This window comes from Somniosus microcephalus, chromosome 3 (genome assembly GCF_052327205.1).
Source record: "Somniosus microcephalus isolate GS21.2 chromosome 3, FLI_Smic_1.0, whole genome shotgun sequence".
NCBI lineage: Eukaryota > Metazoa > Chordata > Chondrichthyes > Squaliformes > Somniosidae > Somniosus > Somniosus microcephalus.
The window spans coordinates 95,630,466-95,647,666 of record NC_140989.1 but is presented as its reverse complement, the minus strand read 5'-3'; the positions used below and the strand labels follow the sequence as shown (position 1 = coordinate 95,647,666).

General features: G+C 42.3%; 1 protein-coding gene across 3 annotated transcripts in view; it reads left to right on the top strand.

The window, feature by feature from the left end:
- Window positions 1-13,627, top strand: part of pnpt1 (polyribonucleotide nucleotidyltransferase 1) — a 79,498-nt gene extending 65,871 nt beyond the window's left edge. For 2 of the 3 annotated variants that reach the window (XM_085981403.1, XM_085981405.1), the window contains exons 21-29: window positions 72-135; window positions 222-305; window positions 1,207-1,290; window positions 3,390-3,470; window positions 10,456-10,562; window positions 10,658-10,713; window positions 11,413-11,491; window positions 11,645-11,692; window positions 13,254-13,627. In XM_085981403.1, coding sequence (XP_085837529.1) covers window positions 72-135; window positions 222-305; window positions 1,207-1,290; window positions 3,390-3,470; window positions 10,456-10,562; window positions 10,658-10,713; window positions 11,413-11,491; window positions 11,645-11,692; window positions 13,254-13,409 — 759 coding nt within the window. In that variant the 3' untranslated portion in view covers window positions 13,410-13,627. The remainder of the gene's footprint in view (window positions 1-71; window positions 136-221; window positions 306-1,206; window positions 1,291-3,389; window positions 3,471-10,455; window positions 10,563-10,657; window positions 10,714-11,412; window positions 11,492-11,644; window positions 11,693-13,253) is intronic. The other variant, XM_085981404.1, reaches the window with a different exon arrangement.
- Window positions 13,628-17,201: the final 3,574 nt, after the last annotated feature.

The window sequence follows — 17,201 nt, the reverse complement described above, 5'->3', positions numbered from 1 at the left end:
TAAAAATTGATCCTATGGATATTGATGCATCTTTAGTGCTCCACTGAATTATGTTGTTTATTTTTCCTTAGGCAGACATTAAAATAGCCGGACTGCCATTGAAAATTGTAATGGAAGCTATACAGCAAGCTTCAGGTAAATCTGGTATCCATCTTGCATTATAACTTTGGTTTTCATTGTAATTTACATTGTTGTAATATTGCTGCTTTTTTTTAAACTAGTTGCCAAGAAGGAGATCTTGAGCATAATGAATAAAGCAATTGCTAAACCCAGAGAAAAGAGAAAAGAAAATGGGCCAGTGCTAGGTAAGATTGTAACTCTCACTTTCAGTACAGATACCTTTGCTGTTTTACCGTCTGTAAACTTGATTATTACACGCATAATACTAGAAATTATTTTGTCTATGATTTAAAAAGTTAGTTTTTTTTAATAGAAAATGACATTAGCTACAATGAAAATAAAAATCTAACTTGGTGGCCTTCAACATGTGATGTTTTGAAGAATGCTTTCTACATACAACAAATCGACTTGCATCCAAGATTTTTTGTTTTTCCACATTTATAAGATTAACATGTAATTTTTAAACTAAGATATTAGTTCACCTGAGTCTTTTTGTTTTCTGAATTGAACATTCCTCCATTATTAGTAATTTTGCACTGTATATAAATCACAGATTTATTTCTAGTCCTCCTGATTTTACAATTAAACTCAAGAATTGCTCCATAAAAGTTGAATTCCAAAAATTAGGCTTAAATCTGATGTAATATGTCAACGTTGGCATACTGCAGTTCTGTTGTGGCACATGCAAGCTGCTTTTCCTGTTTTGCACAAGGAGCACTTCATCTTCTCTCCATACTGATGGGCAGCATCAATATAGAGTGCACCTTCAATCGCCTGCATCATGTACAATGGCTGATCAAAGGTCCAAGGGAAAAAAGGGTGGTCAGAATGCAGCTAAAGAGCCACATCCGCTCATTTTAGCATTGGACTTTGAGACGGCAGCTATTTACTTTAAGTATTTAATTTGTTCCTTCCAAAATTGTCTTGCTGATTAAACCTGAAGTTTTCTAGCTACCAGCATTCTGGTTTATTTTTAACCCAAGAAGCATGTATTTGCTCTCAGCTGATTTTTGCCTTTTTTTTGGACTCCAATTCAGGAAAAAGTGAAACCTGAATTCAGAAAGTCGATGTATTTTTATTTTTCAGAAACTGTGCTGGTACCAGTGTCAAAAAGAGCCAGATTTGTTGGTCCAGGTGGTTACAACCTAAGGAAACTTCAGGCTGAAACAGGTAAGAATAATTTTATGTCATTTGTTTACACAATGTCCCAAAGCACTTTACACAGTAATGGTAAGAGTACAGTAACACGAAGCCAAGGGAAAGACTTCAGGAAGGTGACAGAAGACACGAGCAAAAAGTTGGCTTTTGAGAAGGTTTTTAAAGGAGAGAGAAGTAGAAAGGCAGAGAGATTTAGGGAGGGAGTTCCAGAGAACAGGGGCCAAGCAGCTGAAGCACTGCCACAATGGTGGGGCAAAATGAGGGAGGATGCACAGGAGGCCAGAATCTGTCGATGAAAGGGTAGAGAAGGAAATCTGCAGGAGGTTGCAGAGAAGGGAAGGACATCTGCAGGTGATTGCAGAGGTAGGGTGGAGTGAGGCTATGGAGGGATTTGAAAGCAAAGGATTTTAAATTTAATGCATTGGGGAATGCTGAGCCAGCTCTGCACGAATGTGGCTTAGTGCAGATCAAGGTATGGCAGCTGTGTTTTGGATAAGTTGGAGTTTATGGAAAGGTGGATGAAGGAAGGCCATCAAAGAGAGCATTAGAATAATCTGGGGTGGTGGATTTTAGCCCCAAAAAACAGGTGGGTTGGGGTCAGGTGGGAGGTTAAAGCATAAAAAATGTGAATCCCGACCCCCAACCTACCCACTTCCCACGCTCTACCGGGCCCCTTCACTGCCGGCGGCTCTAAACTTCAAAATGAGATGCCTTTTGGTGGTTAAGCAATTGAGGAAAAGGTAAAGGTGGAAATTGTGGATGCTCTGGTTACAATTTTCTAATCCTCCTTGGATATGGGGGTGGTGCCAGAGGACTGATGGATTGCAAATCTTACACCTCAGTTTAAAAAAGGGGGAGAGGGATAAACTCGGCAATTACAGGCCAGTCAGCTTAATGTCGGTGGTGAGAAAACTTTGAGACAATAATCCAGGACAAAATTAATTGGCATTTGGAAAATTATGGGCTAATAAATGAGAGTCTGCATGGATTTATTTGACTAACTTGATCGAGTTCTTTGATGAAGTAACGGAGAGGGTTGATGAGGGTAATGTGGTCGATGTGTATATGGACTTTGAAAAGGTATTTGACAAAAAGTACCACATAATAGACTTGTTAGCAAAATTAAAGCCCATGGGATTAAAGGGATAGTGGCAGCATTGATACAAAATTGACTACGGGACAGAAAACAGAGTACTGGTGAACGGTTGTTTTTCAGACTAGAGGTAAGTATACAGTGCTGTTCCCCAGAGGTTGGTATTAGGACCTCTGCTCTTTTTTTAATATATATATTAATGACCTGGTCTTGGGTTTACAGGGCATAATTTCAAAGTTTGCCGATGATACGAATCTATGTATGTACACAAATCTTTGAAGGCGGCAGGACAAGTTGAGAAGGCTGTTAAAGCATATGGGATCCTTGGCATTATTAATCGAGGAATAGAGTACAAAAGCAAGGAAGTTATGCTAACCCTTTTTAAAACACTGGTTAGGCCTCAGCTGGAGTATTGTGTTCAATTCTGGGCACCACACTTTAGGAAGGATGTCGAGGCCTTTAAGAAGTGCAGAAGCGATTTACTAGAATGGTACCAGGGATGAGGGACTTCAGTTATGTGGAGAGACTGGAGAAGCTGGGGTTGTTCTCCTTGGAGCAGAGAAGGTTAAGAGCAGATTTGACAGAGGTGTTCAAAATCATGAATAGTTTTGATAGAGTAAATAAGGAGAAACTCCAGTGGCAGAACGGTCAGTAACCAGAGGACACAGATTGAAGGTGATTGGCAAAAGAACCAGAGGCGACATGAGGAAACATTTTTTTACACAGCAAGTTGTTGTGATCTGAAATGCACCACCTGAAAGAGTGTTGGAAGCGGATTCAATAATAACATTCAAAAAGAATTGAATAAATACTTGCAGGGTAAAACATTTACAGGGCTATGGGGAAAGAGCAGGGGAGTGGGATTAATTAGATAGCTCTACCAAAGAGCCGGCACAGGCACAATGGGCCAAATCACCACCACCTGCGCGGTATCATTCTATGATTCTAGGTAGGCAGTGTTGCAGAGGTGGAAATAAATGGTCTTCGTGATTTTGAAAGGATGTGGTTTGAATCGCAGATCCAAGCCGAACAGAACTCCAAGGTTTGGAAGAGTCTTACTCAACCTTAGCGAGTAGCCAAGCAGGGAAGCAAGTCTGTGGTAGGTGCCATGAGCATTGGCTTCGGTCTTTTGAAGTCGTCTATGATGTTCGGCAGACAATCCGGCAGATTGGAGGTGGTCGTGGGGGTGAAAAGAAGTGGTAGCGAGGTAGAGCCGAGTATCGTCAGCATACACATGGAAGCTGACTCGGTGTTCCAAGGATATTCGATATTTAGGAAGGACAGGCAAAAAGGAAAAAGAGGTGGGGTGACGTTGTTAGTAAAGGATGAAATCAGAGCAATAGTGAGAAAGGATATTGGCTCAGAAAATAAAGACGTAGAATCAGTCTGGGTGGAGCCAAGAAGCACCATGGGGCAGAAAACATTGGTGGGAGTTGTCTATAGGCCTCCAAACAGCAGTGGTAATGTAGGGGATGGCATCAAACAGGAAATTAGAGATGCAGGTAACAAGGATACCACAGTAATCATGGGGGACTTTAATCTACATATAGACTGGCCAAACCAAATTAACAATAATACTGTGGAGGATGAATTCCTGGAGTGTGTACGAGATGGTTTTTTAGACCAGTACGTTGAGGAGCCAACTAGAGAACAGGCTATCCTAGATTGGGTATTGTGCAAGGAACATAAAAGTGGATTGTAAAAGCTTCTACAAGTATGTAAAAAGAAAAAAATTAGTGAAGACAAATGTAGGTCCCTTACAGTCAGAAACAGGAGAATTTATAATGGGGAACAAGAAAATGGCAGAGCAATTAAACAAATACTTTGGTTCTGTCTTCACAGAAGAGGACACAAATAACTTCCCAGGAATGCTAGGGAACCAAGGGTCTAGTGAGAAGGAGGAATTAAAGGAAATTAGTATTAGTAAAAAAAATAGTGCTGGAGAAATTAATGGGACTGAAAGCCAATAAATCCACAGGGCCTGATTAATCTGCATCCCAGAGTACTAAAAGAGGTAGCCATGGAAATAGTGGATGCAATGGTTGTCATCTTCCAAAATTCTATAGATTATGGAACAGTTCCTGCAGATTGGAGGGTGGCAAATGTAACCACACTATTTAAAAAAGGAGGGAGAGAAAACCGGGAACTACAGACCGGTTAGCCTAACATCAGTAGTAAGGAAAATGCTGGGGTCTATTATAAAGGATGTGATAACAGAACACTTTAAAAATATATATATAACAGGATTAGACAAAGTCAACATGGATTTATGAAAGGGAAATAGTGTTTGACAAACCTACTGCAGTTTTTTGAGGATGTAACTGGTAGAAAAGATAAGGGAGAACCAGTGGATGTGGTGTATTTGGATTTTCAGAAGGCCTTTGATAAAGTCCCACATAAGAGGTTAGTGTGCAAAATTAAAGCACATGGGATTGGGGGTAATATACTGGCATGGATTGAAAATTGGTTAACAGACAGGAAACAGTAGGAATAAATGGGTCTTTTTTGGGGTGGCAGGCGGTGACTAGTGGGGTACTGCAGGGATCAGTGCTTGGGCCCCAGCTATTCACAATATATATCACTGATTTGGATGAGAGAACCAAATGTAATATTTCCAAGTTTGCTGACGACATGAAACTAGGTGGGGTTGTGAGGATGATGCAAAGAGGCTTCAAGGCGATTTAGATAAGTTGAGTGAGTGGGCAAATACATGGCAGATGCAGTATAACGTGGATAAATGTGAAGTTATCCACTTCGGTAGGAGAGTATTATTTAAATGGTGATAGATTGGGAAATGTTGATATACAGAGGGACCTGGGTGTACTTGTACACCAGTCACTAAAAGCAAACATGCAGGTGCAGCAATTAGTTAGGGAGGCAAATGGTATGTTGGCCTTCATTGCAAGAGGATTTGAGTACAGGAGCAAGGATGTCTTAGTACAGTTATATAGGGCCTTGGTGAGACCACACCTGGAGTACTGTGTGCAGTTTTGGTCTCCTTACCTAAGAAAGGATATACTTGCCATAGAGGGAGTGTAGCAAAGGTTCACCAGACTGATTCCTGGGATAGCAGGACTGTCATATGAGGAGAGATTGGGTCAACTAGGCCTGTATTCACTAGAGTTTAGAAGAATGAGAGGGGACCTCATTGAAACGTATAAAATTCTGACAGGGCTAGACAGACTGGATGCAGGGAGGATGTTTCCCCTGACTGGGGGGGGTCTAGAACGAAGGGTCACAGTCTCAGGATACAGGGTAGGACATTTGGGACTGAGATGAGAAATTTCTTCACTCAGAGGGTGGTGAACCTGTGGAATTCTCTACCACAGAAGGCTGTGGAGGCCAAGTCATTGAATATATTTAAGAAGGAGATATAGATTTCTAGACACAAAAGACATAAAGGGGTGTGAGGAGAGAACGGGAATATGGTATTGAGATAGAGGATCAGCCATGATCATATTGAATGGCGGAGCAGGCTCGAAGGGCTGAATGGCCTACTCCTGCTCCTATTTTCTATGTTCCTAAGCCGTCGACCAAGAGCATCTCAGCAGGGATCTGAGCAGCCTGCCTCGACCTCTGCTGAAGCCACAAGGGGTGCACCACATAGTCGCAGTAGGAAAAGAAAGAGTAAAGCTTTGTAGTTGCCCAATAGTATGCGCTTGGGTGGATGAGAAAATGTTATGTTGTGATGTTTCCATTCTTTAGTGGAATCATGTTAAATTTATTTGCACCACTTTCCCATCTTGCCCATTCTTGGTTGCTGGGTGGCAAGTTGTCTTTTAACTTGCTCGATAATGAATGGGAAGACATGAGTTGACTGGAACCAATGGGGGCAGATGTTCAAGGGGTGGTTGGTTGTTTGCAGGACTGCTTTGTGTCAGTGGCACTGGGAGTGGCCGTTGCATGTGGTTCGGACATCAGTCCACTGGTGCAACCTAAGTGAACCTTAGGCATCGCTGGCATCCTGGGCAGCAATGTGAACAGCTGATGCTGCATTACCCTCATCACCTTCCTCCTCCTTGTCTTCCTCCACCTCCTCCTCAGAATCGTCGGAAGAGGATCCGAGTCCTGCGCCTTGCTCCTCCTGCAGGTCCAAACCTCACTGCTGCGCAATGTTGTGCAGAGCGCAGCACAACACGACTATTCTGGACACTTGGCTGGTGCATACTGAAGGGCGCCTCCAGATCTGTCTAGGCACCTGAAGTGCATCTTCAGCATGCCGATGGCTTGTTGGCTCACACATCGTGATCATGTGGCATTCATTGTAGTATTGTTGGGCTTCATTGGTCAGGTTTCTGATGGGGGTCGTCAGTTAAGTTTGAAGTGGGTATCCCTTGTCTCCTAGCAGCCACCCCTTAAGTGTGCTTGCAGGTCCAAAGACATCGGGAAGCTTGGATTGCCGCAGAACAAAAGCATCATGGCAACTCCCCGGGAATCTTGTGCACATCTGCAGAAATATCCTTTTGTGCTTGCAAACCAGCTGCACATTGATTGAATGGAAGCTCTTGCGGTTCACAAATGCTCCTGGTTGATCTGGGGGTGCACGTATTGCCACGTGTGCAGTTGATGACACCCTACACATTGTGGGAAGCCAGCCAGAGACGCAAACCTTGAGCGCCTGCTCATTCTGACTGGCATCATTGCAGGCGAAGTTGACATACAGGAAACTCTTTTTTTTATCCGGGACCGGCGTGTTGCCGGTTTATCAAAAAGTCCGGATTACAGAGAGGTATAGTGAAAGGTATGAGAGCCGCGTACACGGCCACAGATCCAGGCATCCCTGTTGCATAGTAACAGGTGCAGGAACCCCGGCCACAGATCCAGGCGTCCCTGTTGCATAGCAACAGGTGCAGGAACCCCGGTTACACGGCCACAGATCCAGGAACGGCCACTAATATGAAGTAAAACTTACCTGAACCTACTCCTGCATTTTGCCGGTTAACAGAGATTTTGGTGCCGGTAAATCGAGAGTTTCCTGTAATTACCAGCCCTGGCAAACAACCCAGCAGTCTACTATCTTATCCATTTGTGGGCCACCAGCTGGGAGATCCTGGATATGTCTCTGGCTGAGCCCTGGAAGGATCTGGAGGCACAAAAGTTGAGGGCGGTGGTCACTTTGACAGCCAGTGGTAACACGTGGCCACCAGGGAGTAGATCTTCTTCTAGGAGGCTGCAGATGTCTGCCACCACCTGACATGACAACCTGAGCCTCCTGAAGCACTGCTGCTCCGACATGTCAAGGAAACTCTGCCTCTGCCACTACCCTGTGGTGTGGGTAGTGCCTCCTGCGAGCTGCACCCCTCTGCTCCTCCCCTCTCTGCTGTCCAGCTGCAGGTCTCTCAACAGCAGGCTGCTGCTTATATTACTCCTCGTCTGAGGTCCAATCTAAGGCAGCTGAAGTGCCACTCATCCTGACCTGATTCAGAAAACCTCAAGTGTAGAAAGTAAACTCTTGGCAAAAGTACTGTGAACAAACCCTCTCCCACTCGTAGGTAAGAAAGCAGCTGTGAGTATTGAGTATTTATTGAGAATTTCCATGAGTTTTAATCTGCCTCCTCAATTGCTGTTGTGTTCTCCCCTTGCTTTCGATGGCGAGTTTCAGAAAGCCCAGGAAATTTGTGGATGTGATGTTAAACTTAAAACTGTTGAAATTTCACTCCAGTTGAGCGATTACCATATGTTGATAGGCAACGCGCCTCTCCTAAGTGGGTTGAGCAAAACCAGCCTAACACACTCGGGTTGGAGCCAGCTTTGCGACGTCCTTTCATTTTTGTCAGATTTAACACCCTGCCCGCAACCAAACTCACGTGCTCCTCCAGGTTAAAAATTCCCCCCCGATGTTTCAGGGCAGGAAGGAGAAGCCATCACGGAAGGTGCACTGACTGCATCTGAATAGGCATGACTGGAACCAAGCAAGTGCAATCCCAATGTGTTGGACACTGAAAGGCAGGTAGTGGCGAAGTATAGCATAATCAACCATGTCAAATGCTATGGCGAGACTAAGAAGGGTAGCTACCCCTATAAATCAGGCACAGCACATGAGATTTTAAAAAGGCACCTGAATAGCCTTGGCCTACATCATTACATATTTTGCAAAGTTTGTCATTGTTGCCCCCCTAGTAACAGGCTTCAGAGGATGTTTAATACACCATTTTCAAATGTATACAGACTGTGCGATTGGTTCAGTCATGGATATATGACACCCTGTTATTTTTTAAATGAGGCTGGAAGTTATCCGTTTCTAATAAACTTTCACAACCTATCGAGGAGCCTAAAAGGAGTAAACTGAGAATCAGCCTTTAAATCGAGTTAAATCAAATAAACTGGAAATCTTCATAGAAAAGCAAGTATATTTTAGTTAACTCCCACAACTCCAAGACAACGAGAAGAACAGTGTGTTTAACAGCTGTTTATAGAGAAATGGATTAGCATATCGATTCAGTACACATTGTTTTCCTTTTTCAGAAAATAGATCATATTTTGTTTTGTGTTTGCTTGTTTATTGTTGGAAAAATTTGCTTAATTGCTTAAAACTGGAATGAGATTTGATGTGATGTTCTGCCACTTACTGAAGGCTTACAGATAATTAGCAGATGGGGATTCCTGTTTGTTTTCCTGGGCATATTACTGAACATTTTACCTAGTTAGTAAGATTAATGAAGACACTGAGTTGAAACTCACATATAAGCAATGTTCCCCCTAATTTTTTTGGGTGCCCTGCCCGTTCACAGTTTCCCGCATGTGCAAAACTTAACATTGAAAAAGCAGGTCCTGGGCTGTGCGGGACCGGCAAACAGCTACACGGCCACGCAGCTTAGAGGGAATGTGATCTACGATAAGATTTTTTTAACACTACAGTGAAGAAATTATTAGAAGAGATCCAATAATTTAATGCCCTCATCTACACATTTTTGCCATCTATTGATTCAATTTCTCCAGTTTCTTCCTTGCTAGCCTCTATCTTCTACCCTCAGTAAACTCCAACTTGTCTGAAACTCAGAAACCTGTATCCTGTCCCACACAAAGTCCAGCTCACCCATCACCCCCATCCTTCCTCACCTACACTGCTCCCTCTCCCCCAACGCATTACATTTAAAATTGTCATCCTAGTCTTCAAATCCCTCCATAGTCTAGTCCTACCCTCCATGGCCTAGTCCCACACTATCTCTTCAATTTCCTCCACCTTGCATCTCCTACTGCACCCTCTGTTCTTCTGACTCTGGCCTTTTGTGCATTCCCCCCTCCATTTGCCCCACCATTGATGGCAGGACCTTTCAACTATTTGGTCCCACTCTCTAGAATTCCCTTCCAAAACCCCTTTGCCTCTCTTCTCTGTCCACATTTTAATAACCTTCTCAAGCCCATCTTTTCAATCAGACTTTCAGTCTCGCCTCTTAATCTCTTCCTTGTGGCTCAGCATTCATTGCCTTTGTGTATTTTTTCTCCTATCTCTTCAGAGTACTTTGGGAAGTTTTCTACATTAGATAATGATCAGGAGTGGAACCTTGGCTAAAGTTATTTTTTGTTCCCTATTCACTGGACGCTGAGACCAATTGTAATATTCAGCACAAACTAGTGATCAAAATTGGCACTGTCATAGTCTGCATAGAATCATAGAATGACGTAGCACAGAAGGAGGCCATTTGGTCTATTGTGTCTGTGCCGTCTCTTTGGTAGCGGTATCTAATTAATCTCATGCCCCCTGCGCTCTCCCCATAGCCCTGCAGGTTTTTTTCCTTTCAAGTACTTGGGGCTCCCACGCTGCAATCAGAAACTGCCAGCCTACACCACGCCGGACTGGGCTGTGCCCCCCCCCACCCCTGAGGTTAGCCACCATACCACTAACTACCAAGAACAGTCAGTCATTCTCGGAGTCACATCTGCTTCCCTCAGAACAGTTCATCGCCCCCTCACTGGTTCATATGGGCGGCAACTGCTGGTCGGTTGTAGGGGGGAGGGGGAGGCGGAAAGAGGAGCAATATCACAGCTACTCCATCTTAGCCAGCAGAACTATTTTGAGAGCCTTCCATAAATATCTTGAAGGTATTGTATAGTAAAACAAAAATTGTTTTTTCTTTTCATAGGAGTTACAATATCTCAGGTAGACGAAGAAACATTCTCAGTGTTTGCACCAACTCCAAATGCTATGCATGAAGCTAGTGAGTTCATAAACGAACTCTGCAAGGATGATGTAAGTCTAAACATCAATTTGTATTTTAGCCTGTTTATTTATGTACTTTATATTAAAACAAATTGTGACTTTTTTCTGTTGATTTTGTTCCACAGCAAGAACAGCAACTTGAGTTTGGTGCAGTTTACACTGCCACCATAACTGAAATACGGTAAATCTATAACAGCCATATTTTGTACTGTATGTGTAGCGGCTATAACCTGTAGTGAACATGAAAACTCTAGATTTTGTACTTTACATATGTATGTGTTTCAGACAGTTTTGTTGCAAAAGATGATCTGTTAGCAAAGGAATAAGATTCTCCAGTTTATAACCCCAAAGACATAAATATAATCCCATGATCTGTGACTTTTGAAGCCACCAGTTTAGGAAATGATGCACATAATTGGTTTCTGCAAACTTAGATTTACATGTTCTCTCTCTGCCTGTTCTTGGCCAGGCCCCTAGTGAGGGTGTCTTGTGATACTGCATTGCTGCTGTAGCGGCAGAAAATGAATTGCATTGTCTTGCATGTATGGCCCTTATCAGCTACTCCTAGAGCAGCATAGGCAAAAATAATGGATAGAAAAGTCGACAGTTCAGATTGTCGGATTGTTAGCTATAGTATGGCAAAATAAAACTCTAACCCTGCAATGTAACTTAATCTGTATCCTCAGAGGAACACTTTCTTCTCCAATTTCCATTTCTCCTTGTATAATAGTTTTATTGAATAAGATTGCCAGTTCAGTGTTGCACCCACTAGGTCCTACTTTGAACCTGCCCAAACTAATTTCACCCAAGTACTTTACAGCAAGTAATGCCATTATTGATGTAATAAAGTTTACAATGTGTATAACTTTTGTTTATATAGAGATATTGGAGTTATGGTGAAGCTGTATCCCAATATGACTGCAGTTTTACTACATAATTCACAACTTGACCATAGAAGGGTAAGAAAAGTCACAACTAAATACAATGTTGTAAAAATGGAGCATTCACATGACCACCAAGTATATAACAGTTCATGAATTCAATGAAAAACTCTAATTTGATATAATGTCTGTTATTATAGCCTCGAAAGACTGTTGTTTTTCTTTTTATAGATAAAACATCCTAGTGCCATTGGACTGGAAGTTGGGCAACAGATTCAGGTATTCTTGTCATCTGGTAGAAGCTTTTCACTGAGACCAGAGTTCAGTTTAGAACATTTTGATGTTTTGGAATGCCATTATTTGTATTATAGATTGCTCTTGCTAGCATTCCTTCCTAACCTAAGTTTGCTAATCTATTACAAAGATTTATAATGTATATAACTTTTTTAAGTGCATTGTCATATAGTCGATTGCCCATGGTATTGTACATGAGGAGTCAAGACCAAGTGGAATATTGAAGTCAAATAAGGTTAGAGGGGCGGTGGGATAATTGGACCTGGGGACAGGTCAGGACAGGAGAGGAGAGGAGAGGAAGGAGGGAATAGAGGGACATCCGAGGTCCTCAAGCAATCTGCAACATGTCATAGGTAAAAGTATTCCATGCTGCTTGGAATGAACACAGAAACAGGCGTAGGCCATTCAGCCCCTCTAGTCTATTCCACCATTTGATGAGGTCATGGTTGACCTGCGCTCTAACTCCATATACCTGCCTTTGGCCCATATCCCTAAATACCTTTTGGTTAACACACAAATTGATCTAGCATCAATTGCCACTTGCGGAAGTGTGTGTGTGTGTGTGTGTGTGTGTGTGTGTGTGTTCGTTCAGTGCGCAGTGACAGACAGCTAAAGCAAATTTTGTCAGCTGCAAATACAAAAATTGTATTAGTGGGGGGCTGATTCAGAAGGATGTGAACTGGGACGAGTGACTGTTCCACATGTGAGACAGTCACAGCAGTAGCGGCACATCTCCCATCAAAAGCTGACAGAGAACACAGAATCACAGATGGGAGAATGTTTCCAAGCCTGTGCCTTCAGGTGCACAAGAATTAACTGGTATAATTTTACTAGCTTGTTTAAGTTTTACATTGTAGAGGAGGAAACACTAATGACGCTCCAGCAGAATCAGTCCTGCAATTTGGGACCCCAGAGTGGGTGAAGAATGAATAATGCCCCTCAAAGTTGAATTCCAAAATTGGGGTCAAACATGATACAAATTGAAAATGTCAGTGTACCGTTCTAGTGACACATGCATTCACTTTACCTGTTTGGCACAGGGAGCACTTCACCTTCTCTCGGTACCAATGGAAACATTGACAGTGGCCCATTTTCAGCCATCTGTTATTTAAAGATGGCTAAACAAAGTTGCATGTGAGAACCACTGCAGAGGATGCAAAATTGCTTGCAGCTGACTGGCTTATTATGTTCCTCTCTCAAATTCAGGAAAAATAAAGCCTTGAAAATCAGAAGGCCTGTTTCTAAAGCTATTCAAGAGTATTCAAAGCTGTTAATTGATTTCAGTAAATGTTAATATTTAAAAGCATGTGAAATAGGCACTTTGTATGTATCTTTATTACTGCACCACTTTCACAACACTTGTCAGTTGCCCCATGTGAAAGCTAGTACTCGTAAGCAACCTACGCATTTAATTAATTTCTTGTTTTATCCTTTTTGCTTGCTGAAAATTCACAAATATGGAATCTAGGCTAAGAATTAATGAATGAGAATGTTGAAGTGCAATGAAAGCATTAATATGGACGAAAATATTTCCTTTGGAAAACAGGTGAAATATTTTGGTCGTGACCCCACAGATGGAAGGATGAGGCTATCCCGCAAAGTACTACAGTCTCCAGTTACAACAGTAGTTAAAAACCTGAGTGACAGAAATAGCATTGTAATAGGAGCACGAGATTCTGCATCATCCAGCGCTTCCTCATAACCATGTTGAAACTGTCAGAACCAACAGTAAAAATATAAATGAGGTAGCTTGAAGAACTCTTCCAGCTAAAGACATTTATTTTAAAATAACAAGCTAGAAATTATTGTAATATATATTTGCTATATAAACTCATTTTATATGTTTCCTGAATTGATCTTGTAATTGAGTTATTGTAATTGTCCATAATGTTTTTGGTGTAATAAAACATTGATACTAGGCAGACTGAACTTCTTTATGCACAAGTATTTCCAAAATACCAAGAAAATATATGATTAGATTATGAAGCAGAAAGGTTTTAAATATTTATATAGTTTAAAAAAGTTACTGGAGGCTGGGATTGTTAATTCTACAAGCCAAGCCCAAATAGGTAGGATGGTCCTAGCTGGGCAGGAAGTGGGATCTGTGCTAGTAATCTGTGGGACTTTTTTAACACCGGCAGCACCCAGTGCACACTTGGGGGAGCGGAGGATTGGGAAGTCCCTAAGCATCTGAGCCTTGGCTCTGCTGATCTGAACTCTGAAGTTGGTTAAGTGGACAAAGAATTTCTGCAGGTATCGATTTCTCAGCAGCTTGGTTCGAAGATTCTTAAACATGGTGAGAGATTACCACATGTTCAAAAAAAAACACAGTTTGCCCACCTGCCTATTTATGGTGCTTCTCAGCCAACCAGCTTGCCAGCATGTTCAGCCCAAATAGTTTCTGGCTCAGCTGCCTTCCTGCCCACAGTTCTTCCTGGCTTGCCTGCTCGCTTACCCACCCAGCCCTGGTTCTTCTCACCTGGTTGTCTCCACCCTTCTCAGCATGTTGGGACATGAAAGAAGAGAGTGGAAGAGTGAATAGTGAGAAGTGAAGGAGAGTGAGAAGTGGAGCAAGCAAGAGGCATACAACAACAACTTGTATTTATATAGTGCCTTTGACGTAGTAAAACGTCCCAAGGTGCTGCACAGGAATATTGAAAGGCAAAAAAAATTTTTACACCGAGCCATTAGGGCAGGTGACCAAAAGCTTGGTCAAAGAGGTAGGTTTTAAGGAGCGTCTTAAAGGAGGAAAGAGAGGTAGCGAGGTGGAGAGGTTTGGGCAGGGAATCCCAGAGCTTCGGGCCTAGGCAATAGAAGGCACGGCCACCAAAGGTTGAGTGATTATAATCAGGGATGCTCAAGAGAGCAAAATCAGAGGGGTACAGATATCTCGGCGGGGGGGGGGTAGAGTTGTGGGGCTGAAGGAGATTAGAGATGGGAAGGGGCGAGGCCATGGAAGGATTTGAAAACAAGGATGAGCATTTTGAAATAGAGGTGCTGCTTAACCGGGAACCAATGTAGGTCAGCGAACAGGACTTGGTGCGAGTTAGAACACGGGCAGCCGAGTTTTGGATGACCAAGTTTACGTAGGGTTGAATGTGAGAGGCCAGCCAGGAGTGCGTTGGAATAGTCAAATCTAGAGGTAACAAAGGCATGGATGAGGATTTCAGCAGTGGATGAGCTGAGGCAAGGGTGGAGACCAGCGATGTTACAAGTGGAGAAGAAAGATTTTTTTTTTTGCAGAATTGCCCATGCCAATCTCTAGTGAGAAGAGGTTGAGAGTTTTTTAGGCTAAAGCAAAAAAAATTTGAGAACTACTGAATTAGATTATATTTGGTAATGATTATTCTTGAGGATACATTCATGCCACCTATGATTTAAACTTCCTGTGCTGTCCGTGTTCCAGAATGGAGTTATTAAACGTCTTCTGCTCATGCACAGATGGTTCCCATGCTCATGAGCATGAATGAGTCACTGAATCAGTGTGCAAGTGCGGAGAACACAGCTGAAATTTTAAACGGTATGATTTGTCTCTTGCCTGACAGCTTGGTTCGACCAGCAAACATGATGCCAGTGTTTACATGAGGCTGACCCTGGAAATGTTCAGTTTCGGTGCTCATGACAGTAGGAGGATGTGAATTGTGCACCACTGTACTTCTGATGGAGCTCAAGCTAATTGGAAAATTCAGTCTTGTGTGTGTGTTTGTCGCCCTTTCTAACTGTCCTTTAGTTTGTCTGTTTCTGTTTCACTATTTAAATGTCTCTTTCTGTCTACATATTTTTCCCTTACTAATGAAGTGACTTTTTCTAAATCTCTCTCTCGCCCCTTTTCTGATCGTCTCTTCTCTAACCAGCTGTGTGTATATCTGACTTTGCTTCTATCTCATTATCTGTCTTTCTACTTGTCTCCCAGCCATTAATTCTTTGTCTTTCTTGGTCTTCCACTCTTCTAAAAGTTGTGGCCAATTTCAGGAAAAGATCTGAGGAGTTCTTCCCTGATTCCTAAAGGCAATCAAATAAGCTCTGGGAGGCAATGGCTACCCACGATGTATCACTAGACATTTAACTAACTCTTCCCCTCCCCATGATATGTCCCAATTTCCATAGGAACATAAGACTACAGGATCAAAAAAGCCACTTCTGTCTCAAAGGTCACAGATTTGATAGCCCTCCATTACCGCTCATTCCCTTTAAGGAGTCGGCCTTTTAAGACCGAGATGAGAAGGAATTTCTTCACTCAGAGGGTTGTGAATCTTTGGAATTCTCTGCCTCAAAGGGCTGTGGCTGCTCAGTCGTTGAGTATATCCAAGGCTGGACTCGAGGGATATGGGGATAGAGCAGTTGAGGTCAAAGATCAACCTGGATCTTATTGAATTGCAGAGTTGGCTCGAGGGGTCGTATGCTCCTAATTATGTTCTTATAACCCCATTTATCTATCACCTTCCTGATATTTATTATAATCTCCATTTCCATTGCCTCTCTGGTTAGGCTTTTCCACGCATCCACCACACTCTGAAGAATTTCTATCTTTTTTGTGTATTCATCTTTCTATATCTAAGGTTAAATTCATGTCCCCTTGTCCTAGAGTTTGTTTTAATGTTGAGGATCTATCTAGGATCCAGGTTATTTTATGTCTTTGAGATCTTAAACAGCTTAATAAGATCACATCTAAGCTGCCTTTTCTCCATTGTAAACATCCCATAGTACAGGTGCCCAATCTCATTTATCAACTTAGTTGCTATTCTTTGCACTAAAATATATTCTGTAATGTATGTTTTTACCAAACAGTGCATTGATACAGTATACAGCTGTGATGAGTCCTTGAATTGCTTACACCATTTAAGACATGTGCTTTCTTCCGTTGCTCCTTTAGTCCCCATTTTCTCTCCTGAAGGCACTTATTTCATGCTAGAGTACAGTTTCATCAGAGTCGGGCTGCTCTAGTAAGGTGCCCCATTGGTCGTTCATCAGTTGAGCATCTGGACAGTTAGTGTCCTTCTGTTATTTCACCTGCTGACAGGGAATCACTGCTAAATCTAATCCTGCCCACATCTGATGTCAGCAATCAGTGAATAGTGATCAAGAGCCGGAGCCCTGGCAGCTTAGACAAAATACTACTTAAAGAGCATCTTCTGCTACCCTAGCTCAGCTCAGCTAATTCACAATTAAGCCTGGAACGCTTCTAGTTTGTATGGATCTGTTCCAAACTGGACACACTTAAATTAATCATTTGAAAGAAATAAAGAATGACTTGCATTTATATAGCAGCTTTCACAACCTCAGAACATCCCAAAGCACTTCACAGCCAATTAAGTACTTTTTGAAATGTAGTCACTATTGTAATGTAGAAATGGTAGCAGCCAATTCGCACCCAGCAAGCTCCCACAAACAACAATGTGATGATGACCAGATGATTTTTTTTTTAGTGATGTTGGCTGAGGGATAAATATAGGCCAGAACTCCCCTGCTCTTCGAAATAATGCCACGGGATCTT